Source organism: Ranitomeya variabilis, chromosome 5, assembly GCF_051348905.1.
Source record: "Ranitomeya variabilis isolate aRanVar5 chromosome 5, aRanVar5.hap1, whole genome shotgun sequence".
Lineage (NCBI taxonomy): Eukaryota > Metazoa > Chordata > Amphibia > Anura > Dendrobatidae > Ranitomeya > Ranitomeya variabilis.
In genome coordinates, this window is record NC_135236.1 from 243,011,761 (window position 1) to 243,034,929 (window position 23,169).

The 23,169-nt window shown below is 43.7% G+C and overlaps 1 protein-coding gene across 1 annotated transcript in view; it reads right to left on the reverse strand.

Moving 5' to 3' along the window:
• Window positions 1-2,064: 2,064 nt before the first annotated feature.
• The window catches only part of DUOXA2 (dual oxidase maturation factor 2), a 39,107-nt gene continuing 18,002 nt past the window's right edge, over window positions 2,065-23,169 (reverse strand). The window contains exons 6-7 of the mRNA XM_077263943.1: window positions 12,575-12,789; window positions 2,065-2,623 (exon numbers count right to left, since the gene is read on the reverse strand). Coding sequence (XP_077120058.1) covers window positions 2,457-2,623; window positions 12,575-12,789 — 382 coding nt within the window. The 3' untranslated portion in view covers window positions 2,065-2,456. The remainder of the gene's footprint in view (window positions 2,624-12,574; window positions 12,790-23,169) is intronic.

Below are 23,169 nucleotides of genomic sequence, written 5' to 3' on the forward strand. Positions count from 1 at the left end.
CCCCATGTTCTGCCTGGGGCCCCTGTGCTCTGCCTGGGGCCACTGTGCTCTGCCTGGGGCCCCATATGCTGCCTGGGGCCCCTGTGCTCTGCCTGGGGCCCCATGTTCTGCCTGGGGCCACTGTGCTCTGCCTGGGGCCCCATAAGCTGCCTGGGGCCCCTGTGCTCTGCCTGGGACCACTGTGCTCTGCCTGGGGCCCCATATGCTGCCTGGGGCCCCTGTGCTCTGCCTGGGGCCCCATATGCTGCCTGGGGCCCCTGTGCTCTGCCTGGGGCCCCTGTGCTCTGCCTGGGGCCCCATGTTCTGCCTGGGGCCCCTGTGCTCTGCCTGGGGCCACTGTGCTCTGCCTGGGGCCCCATATGCTGCCTGGGGCCCCTGTGCTCTGCCTGGGGCCCCATATGCTGCCTGGGGCCCCTGTGCTCTGCCTGGGGCCCCTGTGCTCTGCCTGGGGCCTCATGTTCTGCCTGGGGCCCCTGTGCTCTGCCTGGGGCCACTGTGCTCTGCCTAGGGCCCCATATGCTGCCTGGGGCCCCTGTGCTCTGCCTGGGGCCCCATGTTCTGCCTGGGGCCACTGTGCTCTGCCTGGGGCCCCATAAGCTGCCTGGGGCCCCTGTGCTCTGCCTGGGGCCCCTGTGCTCTGCCTGGGGCCCCATGTTCTGCCTGGGGCCCCTGTGCTCTGCCTGGGGCCACTGTGCTCTGCCTGGGGCCCCATATGCTGCCTGGGGCCCCTGTGCTCTGCCTGGGGCCCCATATGCTGCCTGGGGCCCCTGTGCTCTGCCTGGGGCCCCTGTGCTCTGCCTGGGGCCCCATGTTCTGCCTGGGGCCACTGTGCTCTGCCTGGGGCCCCATAGGCTGCCTGGGGCCCCTGTGCTCTGCCTGGGACCACTGTGCTCTGCCTGGGGCCCCATATGCTGCCTGGGGCCCCTGTGCTCTGCCTGGGGCCACTGTGCTCTGCCTGGGGCCCCATATGCTGCCTGGGGCCCCTGTGCTCTGCCTGGGGCCCCATATGCTGCCTGGGGCCCCTGTGCTCTGCCTGGGGCCACTGTGCTCTGCCTGGGGCCCCATATGCTGCCTGGGGCCCCTGTGCTCTGCCTGGGGCCCCATATGCTGCCTGGGGCCCCTGTGCTCTGCCTGGGGCCCCTGTGCTCTGCCTGGGGCCCCATGTTCTGCCTGGGGCCCCTGTGCTCTGCCTGGGGCCACTGTGCTCTGCCTGGGGCCCCATATGCTGCCTGGGGCCCCTGTGCTCTGCCTGGGGCCCCATATGCTGCCTGGGGCCCCTGTGCTCTGCCTGGGGCCCCTGTGCTCTGCCTGGGGCCCCATGTTCTGCCTGGGGCCACTGTGCTCTGCCTGGGGCCCTATAGGCTGCCTGGGGCCCCTGTGCTCTGCCTGGGACCACTGTGCTCTGCCTGGGGCCCCATATGCTGCCTGGGGCCCCTGTGCTCTGCCTGGGGCCACTGTGCTCTGCCTGGGGCCCCATATGCTGCCTGGGGCCCCTGTGCTCTGCCTGGGGCCCCATATGCTGCCTGGGGCCCCTGTGCTCTGCCTGGGGCCCCATAGGCTGCCTGGGGCCCCTGTGCTCTACCTGGGACCACTGTGCTCTGCCTGAGGCCCCATATGCTGCCTGGGGCCCCTGTGCTCTGCCTGGGGCCCCATATGCTGCCTGGGGCCCCTGTGCTCTGCCTGGGTGTAGGACACTGGTGACGTCACTTATCTCCGGACATTAGCTCCGGACATTAGCTCCGGACAAAGCCACGGAAGTTGGCACAAATTGCAGGAAGTAGTATTCTAGGCAATTAATCTCCGGACATTAGCTCCGGACATTAGCTCCGGACATTAGCTCCGAACATTATCTCCGGACATTAGCTCCGGACAAAGCCACGGAAGTTGGCACAAATTGCAGGAAGTAGTATTCTAGGCAATTATATATTAGATACTGTATGTTCTACTCTTTTTATCTTAATCTTTAAATTATCACCTTTTTTAGTGGGGGAACAGAATAAAGAAATATAACATAAAGTAATGACATACATATATAATAGTATGCAATAAAGTATGTTTTTCAAGTTTTGTTCCAAAAAATACATGTATTTATTAAATTATTTACAAAACATGACTAATATAAATAATTAGCCAAAAATGTGTTTTTTTCAGTATTTCTTGGTCTTAAATACTTCACTTTAATCTCATAATAAATATCTATGGTAAACAATTTCCTGGCATTTAGTGCATTATCTAAGTATGAAATGTCCATATAGATCCAGATACTACAAGTGACTTTATACACTTGAAGATTGATGACGATTGGTCCATTCATTTCTTTATCTTTTTCTGGCAGTTTGTGCATAATAGGGAAATATTCCACGCCAAACTTTAGGTTGCGTTGTGTGATTGCACTAAATTTTTGAAAGTTAATTCCCATAATAATAGTCCATGAAATGTTTGGCAATTCCTTGCAATCATACTTGCTCAAAAGCTAAATTATTGTGACAGTATCCATTATCACAGGGTCTTGACGTTAACTCTTCTTCATCCTCCTCAATAGCATCAAAAAATAACTTCAATTTTTCAGGAACACACCAATGTAAAACAATTAATGTTATTCCAATAATGAAGCACAGAAGACCTGAAATGCAAAATAGCATGTATAAATGCACAAATAGTCTTGTGACAAATCTAGCAATGTCATGTTGAGCAATGCAACTGTGTGTAATCGCTTGCTATAAAACTATAAACAATGGGAGAAAATCCAATACTAACCCAACGTGGTAGCACATTTGTTAAAATGTTTTCTTTTTCAAACAAATTTTTACACTGTTCACACTGATATGACCCATAAACATTTGAAACACTTTAATAAAATTTAGCATCTCTAAACAAACATTTAAGTGTCTCAGCCCCCAAAAATGTCGATTTCATAATATATGTAGATCTGCGGCATTTCATATTTGTTTTGACAGACCAACCAGAGCAATAAGTGACATTCAATTTGCAGATAATAACTTCTTTGCAAATCAAATTTGCCAAGAAAAATCGTGTGACTTGGTGAATTCTAATCTTGTCAGATCCACTTAACTCTAGTAGTTAAATCCACCTTAACCCCTTCATGACCCAGCCTATTTTGGCCTTAATGACCTTGCCGTTTTTTGCAATTCTGACCAGTGTCCCTTTGTGAGGTAATAACTCGGGAACGCTTCAACGGATCGTAGCAATTCTGAGATTGTTTTTTCGTGACATATTGGGCTTCATGATAGTGGTAAACTTAGGTCGATAATTTCTGCGTTTATTTGTGAAAAAAATGGAAATTTGGCGAAAATTTTGAAAATTTAGCAATTTTCACATTTTGAATTTTTATTCTGTTAAACCAGAGAGTTATGTGACACAAAATAGTTAATAAATAACTTTTCCCACATGTCTACTTTACATCAGCACAATTTTGGAAACAACATTTTTTTTTGCTAGGAAGTTATAAGGGTTAAAATTTGACCAGTGATTTCTCATTTTTACAACAAAATTTACAAAACCATTTTTTTAGGGACCACCTCACATTTGAAGTCAATTTGAGGGTTCTATATGGCTGAAAATACCCAAAAGTGACACCATTCTAAAAACTGCACCCCTCAAGGTGCTCAAAACCACATTCAAGAAGTTTATTAACCCTTCAGGTGTTTCACAGCAGCAGAAGCAACATGGAAGGAAAAAATTAACAATTAACTTTTTAGTCACAAAAATGATCTTTTAGCAACAATTTTTTTATTTTCCCAAGGGTAAAAGGAGAAACTGGACCACGAAAGTTGTTGTCCAATTTGTTCTGAGTACGCTGATACCTCATATGTGGGGGTAAACCACTGTTTGGGCGCACGGCAGAACTCGGAAGGGAAGGAGCGCCATTTGACTTTTTGAATGAAAAATTGGCTCCAATCTTTAGCAGACACCATGTCGCGTTTGGAGAGCCCCCGTGTGCCTAAACATTGGAGCTCCCCCACAAGTGACCCCATTTTGGAAACTAGACACCCCAAGGAACTTATCTAGATGCATAGTGAGCACTTTAATCCCCCAGGTGCTTCACAAATTGATCCGTAAAAATGAAAAAGTACTTTTTTTCACAAAAAAATTATTTTAGCCTCAATTTTTTAATTTTCACATGGGCAACAGGATGAAATGGATCCTAAAATTTGTTGGGCAATTTCTCCTGAGTACACTGATACCTCACATGTGGGGGTAAACCACTGTTTGGGCACATGGTAAGTCTCGGAAGGGAAGGAGCGCCATTTGACTTTTTGAATCAAAAATTATCTCCATCATTAGCGGACACCATGTCGCGTTTGGAGAGCCCCCGTGTGCCTAAACATTGGAGCTCCCCCACAAGTAACCCCATTTTGGAAACTAAACACCCCAAGGAACTTATCTAGATGCATACTGAGCACTTTAAACCCCCAGGTGCTTCACAAATTGATCCGTAAAAATGAAAAAGTACTTTTTTTTCACAAAAAAATTATTTTAGCCTCAATTTTTTAATTTTCACATGGGCAACAGGATAAAATGGATCCTAAAATTTGTTGGGCAATTTCTCCTGAGTACACTGATACCTCACATGTGGGGGTAAACCACTGTTTGGGCACATGGTAAGTCTCGGAAGGGAAGGAGCGCCATTTGACTTTTTGAATGAAAAATTATCTCCATCGTTAGCGGACACCATGTCGCGTTTGGAGAGCCCCCGTGTGCCTAAACATTGGAGCTCCCCCACAAGTAACCCCATTTTGGAAACTAGACACCCCAAGGAACTTATCTAGATGCATAGTGAGCACTTTAAACCCCCAGGTGCTTCACAAATTGATCCGTAAAAATGAAAAAGTACTTTTTTTTCACAAAAAAATTATTTTAGCCTCAATTTTTTAATTTTCACATGGGCAACAGGATAAAATGGATCCTAAAATTTGTTGGGCAATTTCTCCTGAGTACACTGATACCTCACATGTGGGGGTAAACCACTGTTTGGGCACATGGTAAGTCTCGGAAGGGAAGGAGCGCCATTTGACTTTTTGAATGAAAAATTATCTCCATCGTTAGCGGACACCATGTCGCGTTTGGAGAGCCCCTGTGTGACTAAACATTGGAGCTTCCCCACAAGTGACCTCATTTTGGAAAGGAGACCCCCCAAGGAACTTATCTAGATGCATAGTGAGCACTTTAAACCCTCAGGTGCTTCACAAATTGATCCGTAAAAATGAAAAAGTACTTTTTTTTCACAAAAAAATTCTTTTAGCCTCAATTTTTTAATTTTCACATGGGCAACAGGATAAAATGGATCGTAAAATTTGTTGGGCAATTTCTCCTGAGTACGCAGATACCTCATATGTGGGGGTAAACCACTGTTTGGGCGCATGGCAAGGCTCGGAAGGGAAGGCGCGCCATTTGACTTTTTGAATGGAAAAGTAGCTCCAATCGTTAGCGGACACCATGTCGCGTTTGGAGAGCCCCTGTGTGCCTAAACATTGGAGCTCCCCCACAAGTGACCCCATTTTGGAAACTAGACCCCCCAAGGAACTTATCTAGATGCATAGTGAGCACTTTAAACCAACAAGTGCTTCACAGAAGTTTATAACGCAGAGCCATGAAAATAAAAAATAATTTTTCTTTCCTCAAAAATGAATTTTAGCCCAGAATTTTTTATTTTCCCAAGGGTAACAGGAGAAATTGGACCCCAAATGTTGTTGTCCAGTTTGGCCTGAGTACGATGATGCCCCATATGTGGGGGTAAACCACTGTTTGGGTGCACGGCAGGGCTTGGAAGGGAAGGCACGCCATTTGGCTTTTTGAATGGAAAATTAGCTCCAATCATTAGCGGACACCATGTCGCGTTTGGAGGGCCCCTGTGTGCCTAAACATTGGAGCTTCCCCATAAGTGACCCCATTTTGGAAACTAGACCTCCCAAGGAACTAATCTAGATGTGTGGTGAGCACTTTGAACCCCCAAGTGCTTCACAGAAGTTTATAACGCAGAGCCGTGAAAATAATAAATACGTTTTCTTTCCTCAAAAATTTTTTTTAGCCCTGATTTTTTTTATTTTCCCAGGGGTAACAGAAGAAATTTGACCCCAAGAGTTGTTGTCCAGTTTCTCCTGAGTACGGTGATACCCCATATGTGGGGGTAAACCACTGTTTGGGCACATGCCGGAGCTCGGAAGTGAAGTAGTGACGTTTTGAAATGCAGACTTTGATGGAATGCTCTGCGGGCATCACGTTGCGTTTGCAGAGCCCCTGATGTGCCTAAACAGTAGAAACTCCCCACAAGTGACCCCATTTTGGAAACTAAACCCCCAAGGGAACTTATCTAGATGTGTGGTGACACTTTGAACCCCCAAGTGCTTCACAGAAGTTTATAATGCAGAGCCGTGAAAATAAAAAATCATTTTTCTTTCCTCAAAAATAATATTTTAGCCCGCAATTTTTTATTTTCCCAAGGGTTACAGGAGAAATTGGACCCCAAAAGTTGTTGATCAGTTTCTCCTGAGTACGCTGGTACCCCATATGTGGGGGTAAAGCACTGTTTGGGCACACGTCGGGGCTCGGAAGGGAGAGAGCACCATTTTACTTTGTCAACGCAAGATTGGCTGGAATCAATGGTGGCGCCGTGTCGCGTTTGGAGACCCCCTGATGTGCCTAAAAAGTGGAAACCCCTCAATTCTAACTCCAACACTAACCCCAACACATCCCTAACTCTAATCCCAACCCTAACCACAACCCTAACCCCAACACACCCCTAACCCTAGTCTTACCCCTAATTCCAACCCTAAGGCTATGTGCTCACGTTGCGGATTTGTGTGGATTTTTCCGCAGTTTTTGAAAAATCTGCAGGTAAAACGCACTGCGCTTTACCTGCGGATTTACCGCGGATTTCCAGTGTTTTTTGTGTGGATTTCACTTGCGGATTCCTATTATGGAGCAGGTGTAAAACGCTGCGGAATTGCACAAAGAATTGACATGCTGCGGAAAATACAACGCAGCGTTTCCGCGCTGTATTTTCCGCACCATGGGCACAGCGGATTTGGTTTTCCATAGGTTTACGTGGTACTGTAAACGTGATGGAAAACTGATACGAATCCGCAGCGACCAATCCGCTGCGGATCCGCAGCCAAATCCGCACCGTGTGCACATAGCCTAATTCTAACCCTAATTCTAACCCTAATTCTAACCCTAAGTGCAACCCTAGCCCTAAGTGCAACCCTAGCCCTAAGTGCAACCCTAAGTGCAACCCTAAGTGCAACCCTAGCCCTAAGTGCAACCCTAAGTGCAACCCTAGCCCTAAGTGCAACCCTAGCCCTAAGTGCAACCCTAAGTGCAACCCTAAGTGCAACCCTAGCCCTAAGTGCAACCCTAGCCCTAAGTGCAACCCTAAGTGCAACCCTAAGTGCAACCCTAGCCCTAAGTGCAACCCTAGCCCTTAGTGCAACCCTAAGTGCAACCCTAAGTGCAACCCTAGCCCTAAGTGCAACCCTAAGTGCAACCCTAAGTGCAACCCTAGCCCTAAGTGCAACCCTAAGTGCAACCCTAAGTGCAACCCTAAGTCCAACCCTAAGTCCAACCCTAAGTGCAACCCTAGCCCTAAGTGCAACCCTAAGTGCAACCCTAAGTGCAACCCTAGCCCTAAGTGCAACCCTAGCCCTAAGTGCAACCCTAAGTGCAACCCTAAGTGCAACCCTAAGTGCAACCCTAGCCCTAAGTGCAACCCTAAGTGCAACCCTAAGTGCAACCCTAGCCCTAAGTGCAACCCTAAGTGCAACCCTAAGTGCAACCCTACCCCTAACCCTACCCCTAACCCTAACCCTACCCCTAACCCTAACCCTAATGGAAAAACAAAAATAATTATATTTTCTGTATTTTATTATTGTCCCTACCTATGGGGGTGATAAAGGGGGTGATTTATTTACTATTTTTTTTATTTTGATCGCTGTGATAGAACTTATCACAGCGACCAAAATGTGCAGGAACGAATCTGCTGGCTGGCAGATTCGGCGGGCGCACTGCGCATGCGCCCGCCATTTTCCAAGATGGCGGCGCCCATGAAGCAGACGGCCGGACACCGGGAGGGACATCGGAGCTAGGTAAGTATGGGGGGGTGGGACCGGAACACGGGGGGGGGATCGGAGGACCTGGGGAGCGGACAGGAGGACCGGGGGAGCCGACAGGAGGGAGGAGGGGAGCGGAACGGAGATCGGGGCAAAAAGGGCGACTGGGGGGGCGATCGATGGGGTGGGGTGGGGACAGATCGGGGTCTCCAGCCATGGCAGATGCTATTGCAGCATCGGCCATGGTTGGATTGTAATATTTCACCATTTTCATAGGTGAAATATTACAAATCGCTCTGATTGGCAGTTTCACTTTCAACAGCCAATCAGAGCGATCGTAGCCACGGGGGGGTGAAGCCACCCCCCCTGGGCTGAAGTACCACTCCCCCTGTCTCTGCAGATCGGGTAAAATGGGAGTTAACCCCTTCACCCGATCTGCAGGGACGCGATCATTCTGTGACACAGCATATGCGTCACAGGTCGGATTGGCACCGACTTTCATGACGCATACGCTGTGTCACAGGTCGGGAAGGGGTTAATATGTGAAGAAGTGAGTTGCGCATATGAATCCGATCTTTAGGTTTGGTGAGCTTTGCATTTTTTTTTTTTGCACAATTTTTGCAATTTACTCATTATTACATTTGCATCTGTTTATTAGTCTTTTTCTTTTCTTCTTTTGCGCTCTACTTATGCTTGCCTTTTATTTGAGCCTTTTTTTAAGTTTACTTTAGATTAGGGTTTTTTTTTAGTTTGCCAACCACTCTGGGATGGATTTAAGGGTTACCAAATGAATTTTACTGATTCATCAATTGTGTCTTTTCAAAAAGTTGCAAAATTTGTAACAAATGTACTCCAGCCTGCCCCTGGAGTAATTTTATGTGGCAAATGTATGCATCATTTTGGAAACCGAGAAACTTTTTTGCACTAAATAGTTGCAAAAAAGGTTAAAGACAAAATAATGATTATTTTTGAATTTGCTCAAAATTTATGGACAATATACACTATTTTTAAGAAATTGGCAGCAAATGCTGCAAAACACCAAAGAAAAGGGTCTTAAAATATGCAAATGGTGAAACGGGACTTGTTTGTAACAAAGTCAGATAATTAAAAATTGTCCTCAGGAGGAGATGCAGATCTCCTTTGTAGTTAATAAAGTAGGAGTAATAATCATTTAATCATTAAACTAAAAAAAAAAACAGTTTGTAAATGGAACTGCAAACAGCCAACAACCTATGTCTGTCAGGCAACCTTTTTCCCTCTCAGAGATGAACTTTTCCATTATAAAATACAGCAATTACTAATGATGAATGGATCATTTGGAATTCGAATTTGCCTGCTTTGCCAAATTTTTTCAAGAATTGTATGTTCCTTATTTTGCTCTCTCCAGACCACAGAGTATAATAAATGTAAGATGTAGAAAAAAAACAACCTAATACTTTATCACTCATTTCTACAGAAGCTCGACTGCATGCTGTCAACTATTCAGTCTTCTTTCTGCTGTTGTATTCCTGTTCTTTTCACTATGGACCAGGGCTTCTGGGTCGGACACTGCGTGTAGTTAGGTGGCAGCACATGTTACCACATTATGATGACCTTACCATGCGCACTGACCACAAAGACTGCACCATGAAGTCCTGAGAAATAGTGAAAAGCCAGGATATTTAATGGCAGAAAGAGGATGACAGCATGGAAGCAAAGAGCGGGGAGGATGAAGATCGATTTACCCATCTCTAGTAATTACTATATGTTGTTATGCAAGAAACATAAATTAAGGAATAAGGAAATCATTATTTTATTACACACACACACACACACACACATATATATATATATATATATATATATATATATATATATATATATATATATATATATATACATACGTATATTTATATATAAATGCATGTATATTATATATATATATATATATATATATATATATATATATATATATATATATATATATATATATATAAATAAATAAATATATATACAGTACGGACCAAAAGTTTGGACACACCTTCTCATTTAAAGATTTTTCTGTATTTTCATGACTATGAAAATTGTACATTCACACTGAAGGCATCAAAACTATGATTAAACACATGTGGAATTATATACTTAACAAAAAAGTGTGAAACAACTGAAAATATGTCTTATATTCTAGGTTCTTCAAAGTAGCCACCTTTTGCTCTGATGACTGCTTTGCACACTCTCAGCATTCTCTTGATGAGCTTCAAGAGGTAGTCACCTGGGATGGTCTTCCAACAATCTTGAAGGAGATCCCAGAGATTCTTAGCACTTGTTGGCCCTTTTTCCTTCACTCTGCGGTCAAGCTCACCCCAAACCATCTCGATTGGGTTCAGGTCTGGTGACTGTGGAGGCCAGGTCATCTGACATAGCACCCTATCACTCTCCTTCTTGGTCAAATAGCCCTTACACAGCCTGGAGGTGTGTTTGGGGTCATTGTCCTGTTGAAAAATAAATGATGGTCCAACTAAATGCAAACTGGATGGAATAGCATGCCGCTGCAAGATGTTGTGGTAGCCATGCTGGTTCAGTATGCCTTTAATTTTGAATAAATCCCCAACAGTGTCACCAGCAAAGCAACCCCACACCATCACACATCCTCCGCCATGCTTCACGGTGTGAACCAGGCATGTAGAGTCCATCCGTTCACCTTTTCTGCTTCGCACAAAGACATGGTGGTTGGAACCAAAGTTCTCAAATTTGGACTCATCAGACCAAAGCACAGATTTCCACAGGTCTAATGTCCATTTGTTCTGTTCTTTAGCCCAAACAAGTCTCTTCTGCTTGTTGCCTGTCCTTAGCAGTGGTTTCCTAGCAGCTATTTTACCATGAAGGCCTGCTGCACAAAGTCTCCTCTTAACAGTTGTTGTACAAACCAGCAATTTCCTGTCACAGTCCTCATGTGAGCCAGTTTCTTTGTAGCGCTTGATGGTTTTTGCCACTGTAATTGGGGACACTTTCAAAGTTTTCCCAATTTTTTGGACTGACTGACCTTCATTTTCTTAAAGTAATGATGGCCACTCGTTTTTCTTTACTTAGCTGCTTTTTTCTTGCCATAATACAAATTCTAACAGTCTATTCAGTAGGACTATCAGCTGTTTATTCACCAGACTTCTGCACAACACAACTGATGGTCGCAACCCCATTTATAAGGCAAGAAATCCCACTTATTAAACCTGACAGGGCACACCTGTGAAATGAAAACCATTCTCGGTGACTACCTCTTGAAGCTCATCAAGAGAATGCCAAGAGTGTGCAAAGCAGTCATCAAAGCAAAAGGTGGCTACTTTGAAGAACCTAGAATATAAGACATATTTTCAGTTGTTTCACACTTTTTTGTTAAGTATATAATTCCACATGTGTTAATTCATAGTTCTGATGCCTTCAGTGTGAATTTACAATTTTCATAGTCATGAAAAATCTTTAAATGATAAGTTGTGTCCAGACTTTTGGTCTGTACAGTATATATGTATATATACATATATATATATATATATATATATATATATATATATATATATACACTCACTGGCCACTTTATTAGGTACACCATGCTAGTAACGGGTTGGACCCCCTTTTGCCTTCAGAACTGCCTCAATTCTTCGTGGCATAGATTCAACAAGGTGCTGGAAGCATTCCTCAGAAATTTTGGTCCATATTGACATGATGGCATCACACAGTTGCCGCAGATTTGTCGGCTGCACATCCCAAAGATGCTCCATACAAGGCAGGATGGATCCATGCTTTCATGTTGTTTACGCCAAATTCTGACCCTACCATCCGAATGTCGCAGCAGATATCGAGACTCATCAGATCAAGCAACGTTTTTCCAATCTTCTACTGTCCAATTTCGATGAGCTTGTACAAATTGTAGCCTCAGTTTCCTGTTCTTAGCTGAAAGGAGTGGTACCCGGTGTGGTCTTCTGCTGCTGTAGCCCATCTGCCTCAAAGTTCGACGCACTGTGCGTTCAGAGATGCTCTTAGGCCTACCTTGGTTGTAACGGGTGGCGATTTGAGTCACTGTTGCCTTTCTATCAGCTCGAACCAGTCTGCCCATTCTCCTCTGACCTCTGGCATCAACAAGGCATTTCCGCCCACAGAACTGCCGCTCACTGGATTTTTTTTCTTTTTCGGACCATTCTCTGTAAACCCTAGAGATGGTTGTGCGTGAAAATCCCAGTAGATCAGCAGTTTCTGAAATACTCAGACCAGCCCTTCTGGCACCAACAACCATGCCACGTTCAAAGGCACTCAAATCACCTTTCTTCCCCATACTGATGCTCGGTTTGAACTGCAGGAGATTGTCTTGACCATGTCTACATGCCTAAATGCACTGAGTTGCCGCCATGTGATTGGCTGTTTAGAAATTAAGTGTTAACAAGAATTTGGACAGGTGTACCTAATAAAGTGGCCGGTGAGTGTATATATGTATATATATATATAAAATTTGATTTTTATTGCATGTTTCTGTAACCCACCTGTAGCCAAGGTCAGCCAGAAAGATCCCCCAAATGTAGTTTTTAGAGATTCTGAACCAAAGTTTATATTGCAAAATGGTACATTCCTCACGGTGGAGAAAGAGAGCAATGAGAAGAACATAAAAGCTGATGTCACAAGGACCATGTAGGCTCCATATATTAACACCGACATGGAGAAAAGAATGTTGCAGATAATCCAGGAACAGAACGCCACCCTGTAATACAAAATTCAAGATTTTTGGCATTAGCCGACTGAATGCTGTAGATGAGAAGCAAACTGTGTAAATATTACAACTTTTTCATATTGGTATTTAATTTTCAGAGTCATGCAAACTATTCTAAATTATTCTTCTGTTGGTCAAAATATCTTACCCCCTTTGATGATAAATACAGATGAAATAGAGATGTAGCATCTCCTAACATGTAATTTGTTACATGAAATTTAATGATGCCATAATGTTCTTTAAGATCCTGATTTCACACAGAGGTACAAAGATTTTCTTTTGTGTTAAGGTACCTTCACACGAAACGACATCGCTAGCGATCCGTGACGTTGCAGCGTCCTGGCTAGCGATATCGTTTCGTTTGACACGCAGCAGCGATCAGGATCCTGCTGTGATGTCGCTGGTCGCTGAATAAAGTCCAGAACTTTATTTGGTCGTCCGATCGCTGTGTATCGTTGTGTTTGAAAGCAAAAGCAACGATACCAGCGATGTTTTACACTGGTAACCAGGGTAAACATCGGGTTACCAAGCGCAGGGCCGCGCTTAGTAACCCGATGTTTACCCTGGTTACCAGCGTAAAAGTAAAAAAAAAAAACAGTACATGCTCACCTGCGGGTCCCCCAGCGTCTGCTTCCTGACACTGACTGAGCTCCGGCCCTAAAGTGAAAGTGAAAGCACAGCGGTGACGTCACCGCTCTGCTGTTAGGGCCGGAGCTCAGTCAGTGTCAGGATGCAGACGCTGGGGGACCCACAGGTGAGCATGTACTGTTTGTTTTTTTTACTTTTACGCTGGTAACCAGGGTAAACATCGGGTTACTAAGCGCGGCCCTGCGCTTAGCAACCCGATGTTTACCCTGGTTACCCAGGGACCTCGGCATCGTTGGTCGCTGGAGAGCGGTCTGTGTGACAGCTCTCCAGCGATCAAACAGCGACGCTGCAGCGATCGGCATCGTTGTCGCTATCGCTGCAGCGTCGCTTCGTGTGAAGGTACCTTTAGAGTTTTTATGAATCCAACTAAAGATAAGAAAAAGATTATTGGCATTCAATTCAGGTCTTTGCTCCAATACTCTGACGCAACTGGACTTTACTTCTGCGACTGTCATTCTTGGTCCGGCATCTCCTGGGCATCTCTGTTCCTCTAGGTCCTGTGATATAATGAAGTTGCTTGAGGCTTGGACACTGGGTCTCACACTGCATCATGGCATGTGTCTTGGGGCTTAGGAAGTGACATCAGTGCTCAATGTATGTTGGCAAAAAATGACGGCAGCAAAATCGACGTCCAGCTACAACCGAGGACCAGACCAGTTGTCATAACTGGGTACCAATAATCTTATGCTTATCTCTAAATGCAACAATGAATAGGTTGTAGCATGCTCCACTGGAAACCAACCTAAAATAGTTATTCTCTATTAAAAGCATTGTAGAGACTCTTTGTGCCTCAGTACAGACTATATAGACATTTAGAATCAAGTCAAACTAACCATATACCTGGACAACCCCCTTAATGTCCATTCATGCAGAAACAGGCATGCAATTTCAATATGTAAAGTTGTGCTCTATAAATAAAAGGGATGGCGTTGCTCATGGATTGTAACAAGTATTAAATTATACATATATTATAATTATGAAGAAAACTAATTGTGCAGCGCCCCAGAGTCCTGGTCGTTGCAGTGATGTCGTTCTTCCATCAGTTGGGAGTGATGTTACGCCTGAAGGCAATAAAGGAGATCTTTCTACCAGGTATCACAAACCATACACCACACTTCACACTCCAGGCCACCAGGGGGATCTACACTCCTATCTACTAGGGCACTCCTCACAATTAGGTAAAACTGGTGGTCTGGATAGAAAGTTAGTCAGAAGCTGACTGGGCTTCTCCCAGGCAGCATCCTGTGAGGCAGAAGCTGACTGGGCTTCACCCAGGCAGCACCCTGTCAGGCAGCCAGAGGGGATAGGAGGAACATCAAAGAGCTGCAGACAGAGGGGTCCCTGACAGGGGTGGGATCCTGTCAGAAGCCTAGACAGAAGGCCATGGAGCTGCGCCTGCCCCACGTCCGGCAGCATCCTAAGGAAGGACACGAAGAGAATTGTATTGTAGTGGGTGAGAAACGAAGTCATAGCAAAAGGAGAGGAATCCAGAAGGAGTTCTGCCCTGCAAAAGGCTGCCTCCTTTCTGAGGCGCAGAATTTGTTAGCCGGAACAATGAGGGAGCAATCGTCTCCAAACCTTGCTTCAGAGACCGGCAGGAGAGTTAATTCCACGTTAGCTGCCCGACCTTATACCCAGGAGGCACGGTGGCAACTTGTGGGGGCTGGGGCGTGCTAGAATCCCTGTAAAAAGCCTCAGGCCTTCAGTCATATGGGTTTGTCCTATCCATACCATCTGGGGGACAGAGAGAAAGAGAAATAACATCTAGAACATCTACAAGAGTTGTGAGGACCTTACCGAGAAGCTCAGCAGGGAGGTACTACAACACACAGGCGCTAGAGGAAGGCTACTGATTTCCACCTGGATAAGGGGACTCTAGATTTGCCTTCAGACCGGCCGGACTCTGCCTACCCTGTGGTCTGTACCCTTGACTGTGGATGCTGAAGCTTTCAGTAAAGGTAAAGAGACTGCAACCTTGTGTCCTCGTTATTCACTGCGCCTTACATCATCCACCATCTACACTCTGGGAAGCCCTGGGGACATACTTCACCTGTGGGAAGGTATACCATCTAGTTGCCATCACATCACCCCAGTGGACCCCTAAGCAGCGTCGGTCACCCTGACCGAATACCACAGGTGGCGTCACGAACATTATTCCCATAAGAACTATTCCTTTTATTGGACACCCCTCCAAGGGCCACGGAAAGGGGCAGGCCACCGTGACATCCCTGAACTGAAGGACCCGGTACCGAGTACCCCATTGTCCTTACGTGGGGGCGCTCCAATTGCATCAGTGTCATAGATCACTATATATACACGTCCATGCGTGAAGCCTATTACCAACTTCAGATGTCGATGGTGTAACTAATACATTCATAATGTTATGTTATTTCTCAAATGTAGGAAATGGTCTACAATAACAATACATGTGACCAAATTCATCACTGCAGGCATGATTCATTTATTTAGACAAAGCTAAGATTTAACAATTAATTACACACTGTACATCAGGAAAATCAGAACAGGAAATACTTCCAGAACTGCACAAGTTTTGAGTGAATCTTTTAAAATTCAAATTCACCAGCTTTGCCAATTTTGTCCATAAAATGTTACTGTGATTTGCAAGTCCTCTAATTGTGCTGATAAAGGGTGCATTACACTTTAAAGACTCCTAGAGTATATTCAACTCATTTTAATCTCTTTAAAGGGAACCTTTCAGCAGGATTGTGCTGAGTAACCTACAAACAGTGTTAAGTTGGTGCAACTGATAAAAATGATGCCTTGGTTGATGAAATCCATCTTGTGGTTGTTGCTTAATCTGTATTTTCAGTTCTGAGTTAATGATATGCTCGTATTTTGGGATGGGGCTGTGGGGGGTCGTCATGTGGTGCTCTGATTAGGTGTTCATCAGTATGGCTTCTGACAGGTCACTGATCCATCAGTTACACCTTGAATATAATATATATATATATATTGAAAAAAAATCCCTTTCTGCAGGCAAGTGCCGCTGGTGATGCCTGCACTTCAGCATGATCGCTTCTAAAATGTGTATTTAATTATTTTCTTTGATGATATCCATAAATTCATTTAAAAAAAAAAATCAGTTTGAAAATGGCGCCGGCTGCACCTGCGCAGTAGCAGCTATCAGCGATCCGATAGATGATACTGTTCAGGAGGCACCATCTTGAAGGAGGCTTTTTCTTCTCTAGCAAGATGGCGCCACCTGCGCAGTAGCTTCTATTGGATTGCTGATAGCTGCTACTGCACAGGCGTGGCTGATGCCATTTTCAAACTGATTTTTTCATTTTTTTAATGAATTTATGAATGCCATTAACAAAAAGTCTGAAATATATTTTATAGATACGATCACGCTGAAGCACAGGCGTCGCCGCCTGCTGCCTGCAGAAAGGGATTTTTTTCTTTCAATATATAAAATATTCATTATGTAAATTAGGGGGCAAGTAACTGAGGGATCAGTGACATGTCAGAAGCCATACTGGTTAATACCTAATCAGAGCACCAACTGCAGACCCCTCACAGGCCCGCCCCAAAGCATGAGCATATGATTAACTGAAAGAAAAGATTAAACAGCAACCACAATACGGATTTCATCAATCAAGGTATTATTTTAATCAGTTTTTTTGCACCAACCAGTCTGTAGGTTACTGTGCAAAATCCTGCTGACAGGTTCCCTTTAATGCAAGCATAATTTATGTAATATCAATGACCTTAGAATATATAGCTATATATAAATGAATATTAACTATTCTTAACTGCTAACACACACTACCAATAATGCTTATTCAGTGTTTCATGGTTTTTTTCTCTATCTTTATTGCTATGGTGTGAGCAGTGACATCCTCTTTTGAACCTGATTCACCAAAAAATCACTGCTGTATTCCCTGCCTTGGCTTTTACATAGTATAGTTTAAGATATGATAGCCTATGTGATAGCTGCAAGGCAATATGGGGAAACCTGCCTGGAGGCACCAAAGGTCATTGGTATTCTCTGGCTGATGCCATCTACTGCAAACTGTAAAATGGCGATGTCAATTGAGGCTACTCTTGAGAAGCGAAAGGCACATTGTTTGAATTCACCAGGTTGTAAAAATTCCCAAAAATTCTACACGAATTTGATTCACATGAAGTCAATTTGCTCATCTCTAGTATTTAGCTAAGTAGTGTTCCTGTGTGTGCAGAATTTATATATTTAATGTGTTAGGTACGTTATCCATTTCAGGTCCCAAGAGCATTATTTAATTAACTGATTTATTGTTTAATGAATTTTTATTGTAATTATGTGGTGCTTATTATTATTGATTGACAGCATTTTATGTTTGACTGCAGCCTTCATTATTCTGTCATAGATGAAGAGCAGTGTTTCTGCCACTTTGAAGGAATAGTGAAGGTTGCAGCCAATCACCAGCTGCTGACTGGATGAATCTGTCACATGAATTTGTTTAGGTTGGGTGATCGGCAGGGGACACTGCTCTGAGATCTGAGTAACAGCATTGGTCAGAAAGGTAAGTGTAGGTTCTTTTTACTATGTGCTGCAGAAGGCTATTGGGTCATTCCATGTCAAGTGGACCAGTGGTCCCCACTCGACCTTCTCCGATTTTGCTGAAAATTTATAAGGATGTACATGTATGTTTGAAAAGAGGTTCTGTAAATTTTTAGGGCCAGATCTCAAATACATTGGGCACTGTTGACCTTCCACTGGAGGTTCCACCAAGCCTGCGGCATCAGCTAAGAGGATTTTGCAAACTTTGGCACATAGCCATTAGAGTTCTATACTGGCTATGATGCTGAAATTTGGCATACTAGCTCAACTTTTGCTGCTAAACACGATAAAATTATTACCGGCTATGACAAAACAATATTTTGGCCGCAATTTTGTGTCAAAGTAGCTTGAAAAACGCGTTGCATAAAATTTATGCCAAAATTTGCCCATATATAACTCAAGACCAAAAACCAATAGTAACTGGTGCTTTGCCCTGTACACCAAACATCTACATGACTTTGCATTGCTGCAATATCACGGTCAAAGCATATGTATTTGTGGAAATATTCACACCCACATATGATGAAAAACTTAAAAAAAAAACGAATTTTACCTATTTTTAGGTCAAATTTCTCAAAAAGGGTACCCCTAAAATATATTAATTCTGATATCATTAGAAAGAGCACATTTTTCTCTACAAGGATCATTGGGGTTTTTTTTGGAGTCTCTCAGTTTAAGAAATGAAAAATGCCACTAAACATGGTGTTATTTATTAATACGCAATGAATGGTAACTGCACTATTCAAACCCTTGCGTTGGTCCATGGTGGTTATACCACAACCAATTCCCTAAGAATTGGTATTATAATCCTATTAAGAATTGTAATAATGCTGTCTATCGAGAATTGGCAGCCCCATCGCCTAGGAGCCATGGCCGATAGCCGTGCAAGGCGAGCCTCGTGTGGTCTCTTTATCGCAGGTTCCGAAGCCTGAGGGTGGGTGTCTTTGCCTAGGATCCCAAGCCTAATATTGAGTATCTTTTGTTGGCTCCCAAGCCATAATGTTCAGTCTAAGTGGTCTGGAATTGTTGCTGAATTTGCAACATAATCGGTTCAGAGAAGCTGTATTGTCGGCCCATTGCTGTTGCAGCTGTGCTGAAATTATTGCAATGATTGACTGCTCGGGAATCCAGCATGTATCATTTCCCACAGGCCAGTGAAAGAAGCTAGCTGGTCCATGAGGATGCATAAAATTTATTAATGCATCATGCTTGTCGACTGAAATTTCAGAAATATTTCCAATCCACCAGTTCCTATCGTAAATGCAGGCAATGTATTGCCCTGGCTGGAGGTTAGCAATTGGCACAAAAGGCATTTCTGATCTGACAGATCTATCTACATGGGCAATGAAAGATGATGGATCATTTGACACCCTTGAAATGCAAATCTTTTTGTCATCAATTGGCACAAACTGGTGATTTTCTCTTGTTCCAGGAATCGTATGTCCATCTTTGAACCTTTCCTCTTGAACTACCCGTATTTCATCAATTTTTTCTTTTGGAAGAAAAAAAAACTTGATTCCATGCAGTTGCTCATTGCAAAAAGTTGAATAAATCCACCGGGGTCAGTCTTTGGTTTTCAGTTGGGCGTTGAAGACTGGCACGAGCTGCCAACCTCTTTGCTGTCCCTCCAATCCCATCACAGGGCGACTTTCCATGACTGGTACCAAAAAAATTCCATTCACCGCTGATATTGAAATCAGCATTGTGGTGGCACAAGTAGAGAAAATTTTTGAAATTTTTGTACTGGGCTGCAGATCCATTGCTGAAGTAGTGGATATGACGAATCCCATAGATGAGTCTTGAGATACTCCACAATTACTGAAAGTGTGGACTGCAACTGTGTCATGTCGTGAGCAATCACTGATTATGCACAAGCTGATGTTCTGTGCAGCTTCACCATTTAACTCCTTGAAGTAAATTACAAATGGGTGTACTGTAGCTTGACTATTTTCCCAGTGGAAACCTTGAATGACATCTTGAACAATAAATGAGTAATTATCAGCAAAGTCCATAAGGATCACAAGCTCTCCAGGTCTCAGATTTTCCTTCAACGATTTCAGATAGCAACTTTGATGCTTGGCGATGTAGTGATGGCTACAAAGTTTAGAAATTTTCAAAACCAATTCTTCAATGAAATCTTCTATAGTCAGTTGTTTCGTATCAAGCGTGTCTCGATCAGTGTGAATCCATTGTTTGAACTCAATAATATCTTCAGGGTCACTGTTGACAAACACATTGACTAGAAATTCTTTTAAAACTTCAGGACCCGGGCATTTATCACAACGGCCAAGCATACAGTCCTTGGATTCAATTCCACAGACCATTTTGCATATGAGCTCTTTGTAGTCATCATTGATTGGGCATGCTGCATGCATTAGTTTGACATTTTGGTGAATGGTACACACAAACGGAATGTGTTCCAGCAGATCCAACGGTTACGCACCACTTTGGCCGAAGCTCACACAACTTGGAAAATCCAATTTCAGGGCCATTCCGATCCTGATAGGCAACAAACATTTCCCTCATATTGCTCAGTAATAGTCGCTTTTGCATCTGCTTTTTTTCTCCTGCTATTCGCACTGATACATAGTCTTTTTTACCAGGGCACATTCGACTGAATTCATCATCCTCAAAAAATGCCTGCACCTTTTTCTTCACTTCCTCGGAAACTTTCTTGCCACACTTGATTCTAGGTAAGGCTAAGATCCCATGTTCACATTTAAGCTTTCGAGCTTGTTTGACCATTCGTGCAGAGACACCAAATTCGTCTGATATAGCCTTACTGGACCAACTTTTAGGTGCCAATGTCAAGATTTGGACCTTTTTGGACAGCAATGGGCCAACAATACAGCTTCTCTGAACCGATTATGTTGCAAATTCAGCAACAATTCCAGACCACTTAGACTGAACATTATGGCTTGGGAACCAACAAAAGATACCCAATATTAGGCTTGGGATCCTAGGCAAAGACACCCACCCTCAGGCTTCGGAACCTGCGATAAAGAGACCGCCCGAGGCTCGCCTTGCACGGCTATCGGCCATGGCTCCTAGGCGATGGGGCTGCCAATTCTCAAAAGACAGCATTATTACAACTCTTAATAGGATTATAATACCAATTCTTAGGGAATTGGTTGTGGTATAACCACCATGGACCAACGCAAGGGTTTGAATAGTGCAGTTACCATTCATTGCGTATTAATAAATAACACCATGTTTAGTGGCATTTTTCATTTCTTAAACTGAGAGACTCCAAAAAAAACCCAATGATCCTTGTAGAGAAAAATGTGCTCTTTCTAATGATATCAGAATTAATATACACTCACTGGCCACTTTATTAGGTACACCTGTCCAACTTCTTGTTAACACTTAATTTCTAATCAGCCAATCACATGGCGGCAACTCAGTGCATTTAGGCATGTAGACATGGTCAAGACAATCTCCTGCAGTTCAAACCGAGCATCAGTATGGGGAAGAAAGGTGATTTGAGTGCCTTTGAACGTGGCATGGTTGTTGGTGCCAGAAGGGCTGGTCTGAGTATTTCAGAAACTGCTGATCTACTGGGATTTTCACGCACAACCATCTCTAGGGTTTACAGAGAATGGTCCGAAAAAGAAAAAAAATCCAGTGAGCGGCAGTTCTGTGGGCGGAAATGCCTTGTTGATGCCAGAGGTCAGAGGAGAATGGGCAGACTGGTTCGAGCTGATAGAAAGGCAACAGTGACTCAAATCGCCACCCGTTACAACCAAGGTAGGCCTAAGAGCATCTCTGAACGCACAGTGCGTCGAACTTTGAGGCAGATGGGCTACAGCAGCAGAAGACCACACCGGGTACCACTCCTTTCAGCTAAGAACAGGAAACTGAGGCTACAATTTGCACAAGCTCATCGAAATTGGACAGTAGAAGATTGGAAAAACGTTGCTTGGTCTGATGAGTCTCGATTTCTGCTGCGATATTCGGATGGTAGGGTCAGAATTTGGCGTAAACAACATGAAAGCATGGATCCATCCTGCCTTGTATGGAGCATCTTTGGGATGTGCAGCCGACAAATCTGCAGCAACTGTGTGATGCCATCATGTCAATATGGACCAAAATCTCTGAGGAATGCTTCCAGCACCTTGTTGAATCTATGCCACGAAGAATTGAGGCAGTTCTGAAGGCAAAAGGGGGTCCAACCCGTTACTAGCATGGTGTACCTAATAAAGTGGCCGGTGAGTGTATTTTAGGGGTACCCTTTTTGAGAAATTTGACCTAAAAATAGGTAAAATTCGTTTTTTTTTAAGTTTTTCATCATATGTGGGTGTGAATATTTCCACAAATACATATGCTTTGACTGTGATATTGCAGCAATGCAAAGTCATGTAGATGTTTGGTGTACAGGGCAAAGCACCAGTTACTATTGGTTTTTGGTCTTGAGTTATATATGGGCAAAGTTTGGCATAAATTTTATGCAACGCGTTTTTCAAGCTACTTTGACACAAAATTGCGGCCAAAATATTGTTTTGTCATAGCCGGTAATAATTTTATCATGTTTAGCAGCAAAAGTTGAGCTAGTATGCCAAATTTCAGCATCATAGCCAGTATAGAACTCTAATGGCTATGTGCCAAAGTTTGCAAAATCCTCTTAGCTGAAGCCGCAGGCTTGGTGGAGCCTCCAGTGAAAGGTCAACAGTGCCCAATGTATTTGAGATCTGGCCCTAAAAATTTACAGAACCTCTTTTCAAACACACATGTACATCCTTATAAATTTTCAGCAAAATCAGAGAAGGTCGAGTGGGGACGATTTTTAAAACTGGTCCACTTGATGTGGAATGACCCTATTAATAAGGGGTAGCCCAGCAGTGTGCCCTCCACACTTTGAATTCATAACCAATATAGTTGCAGTGTTGGATACATGTTGAACTATTTATCTTGACGTCATGGTAGCTGATATGACCTAGATTGCATTCTTATACTGAATCTTTGTTCTGTAATTTATTTGCAGCATTGCCTATCATTAATTTCTATCAACCTCCTTCTGTCTAAACTCCTTATGTCTTCTGTTCAGTTGTCTGTCTAAAGAGTATGTGACAACATATCCTAGGAGGTGGGGGGTGTTTGCTTTTGCTCAAAATGGCATAATCAATATTTTCTGCATTATGAGAAGAATATCTATTTTGTTTCAC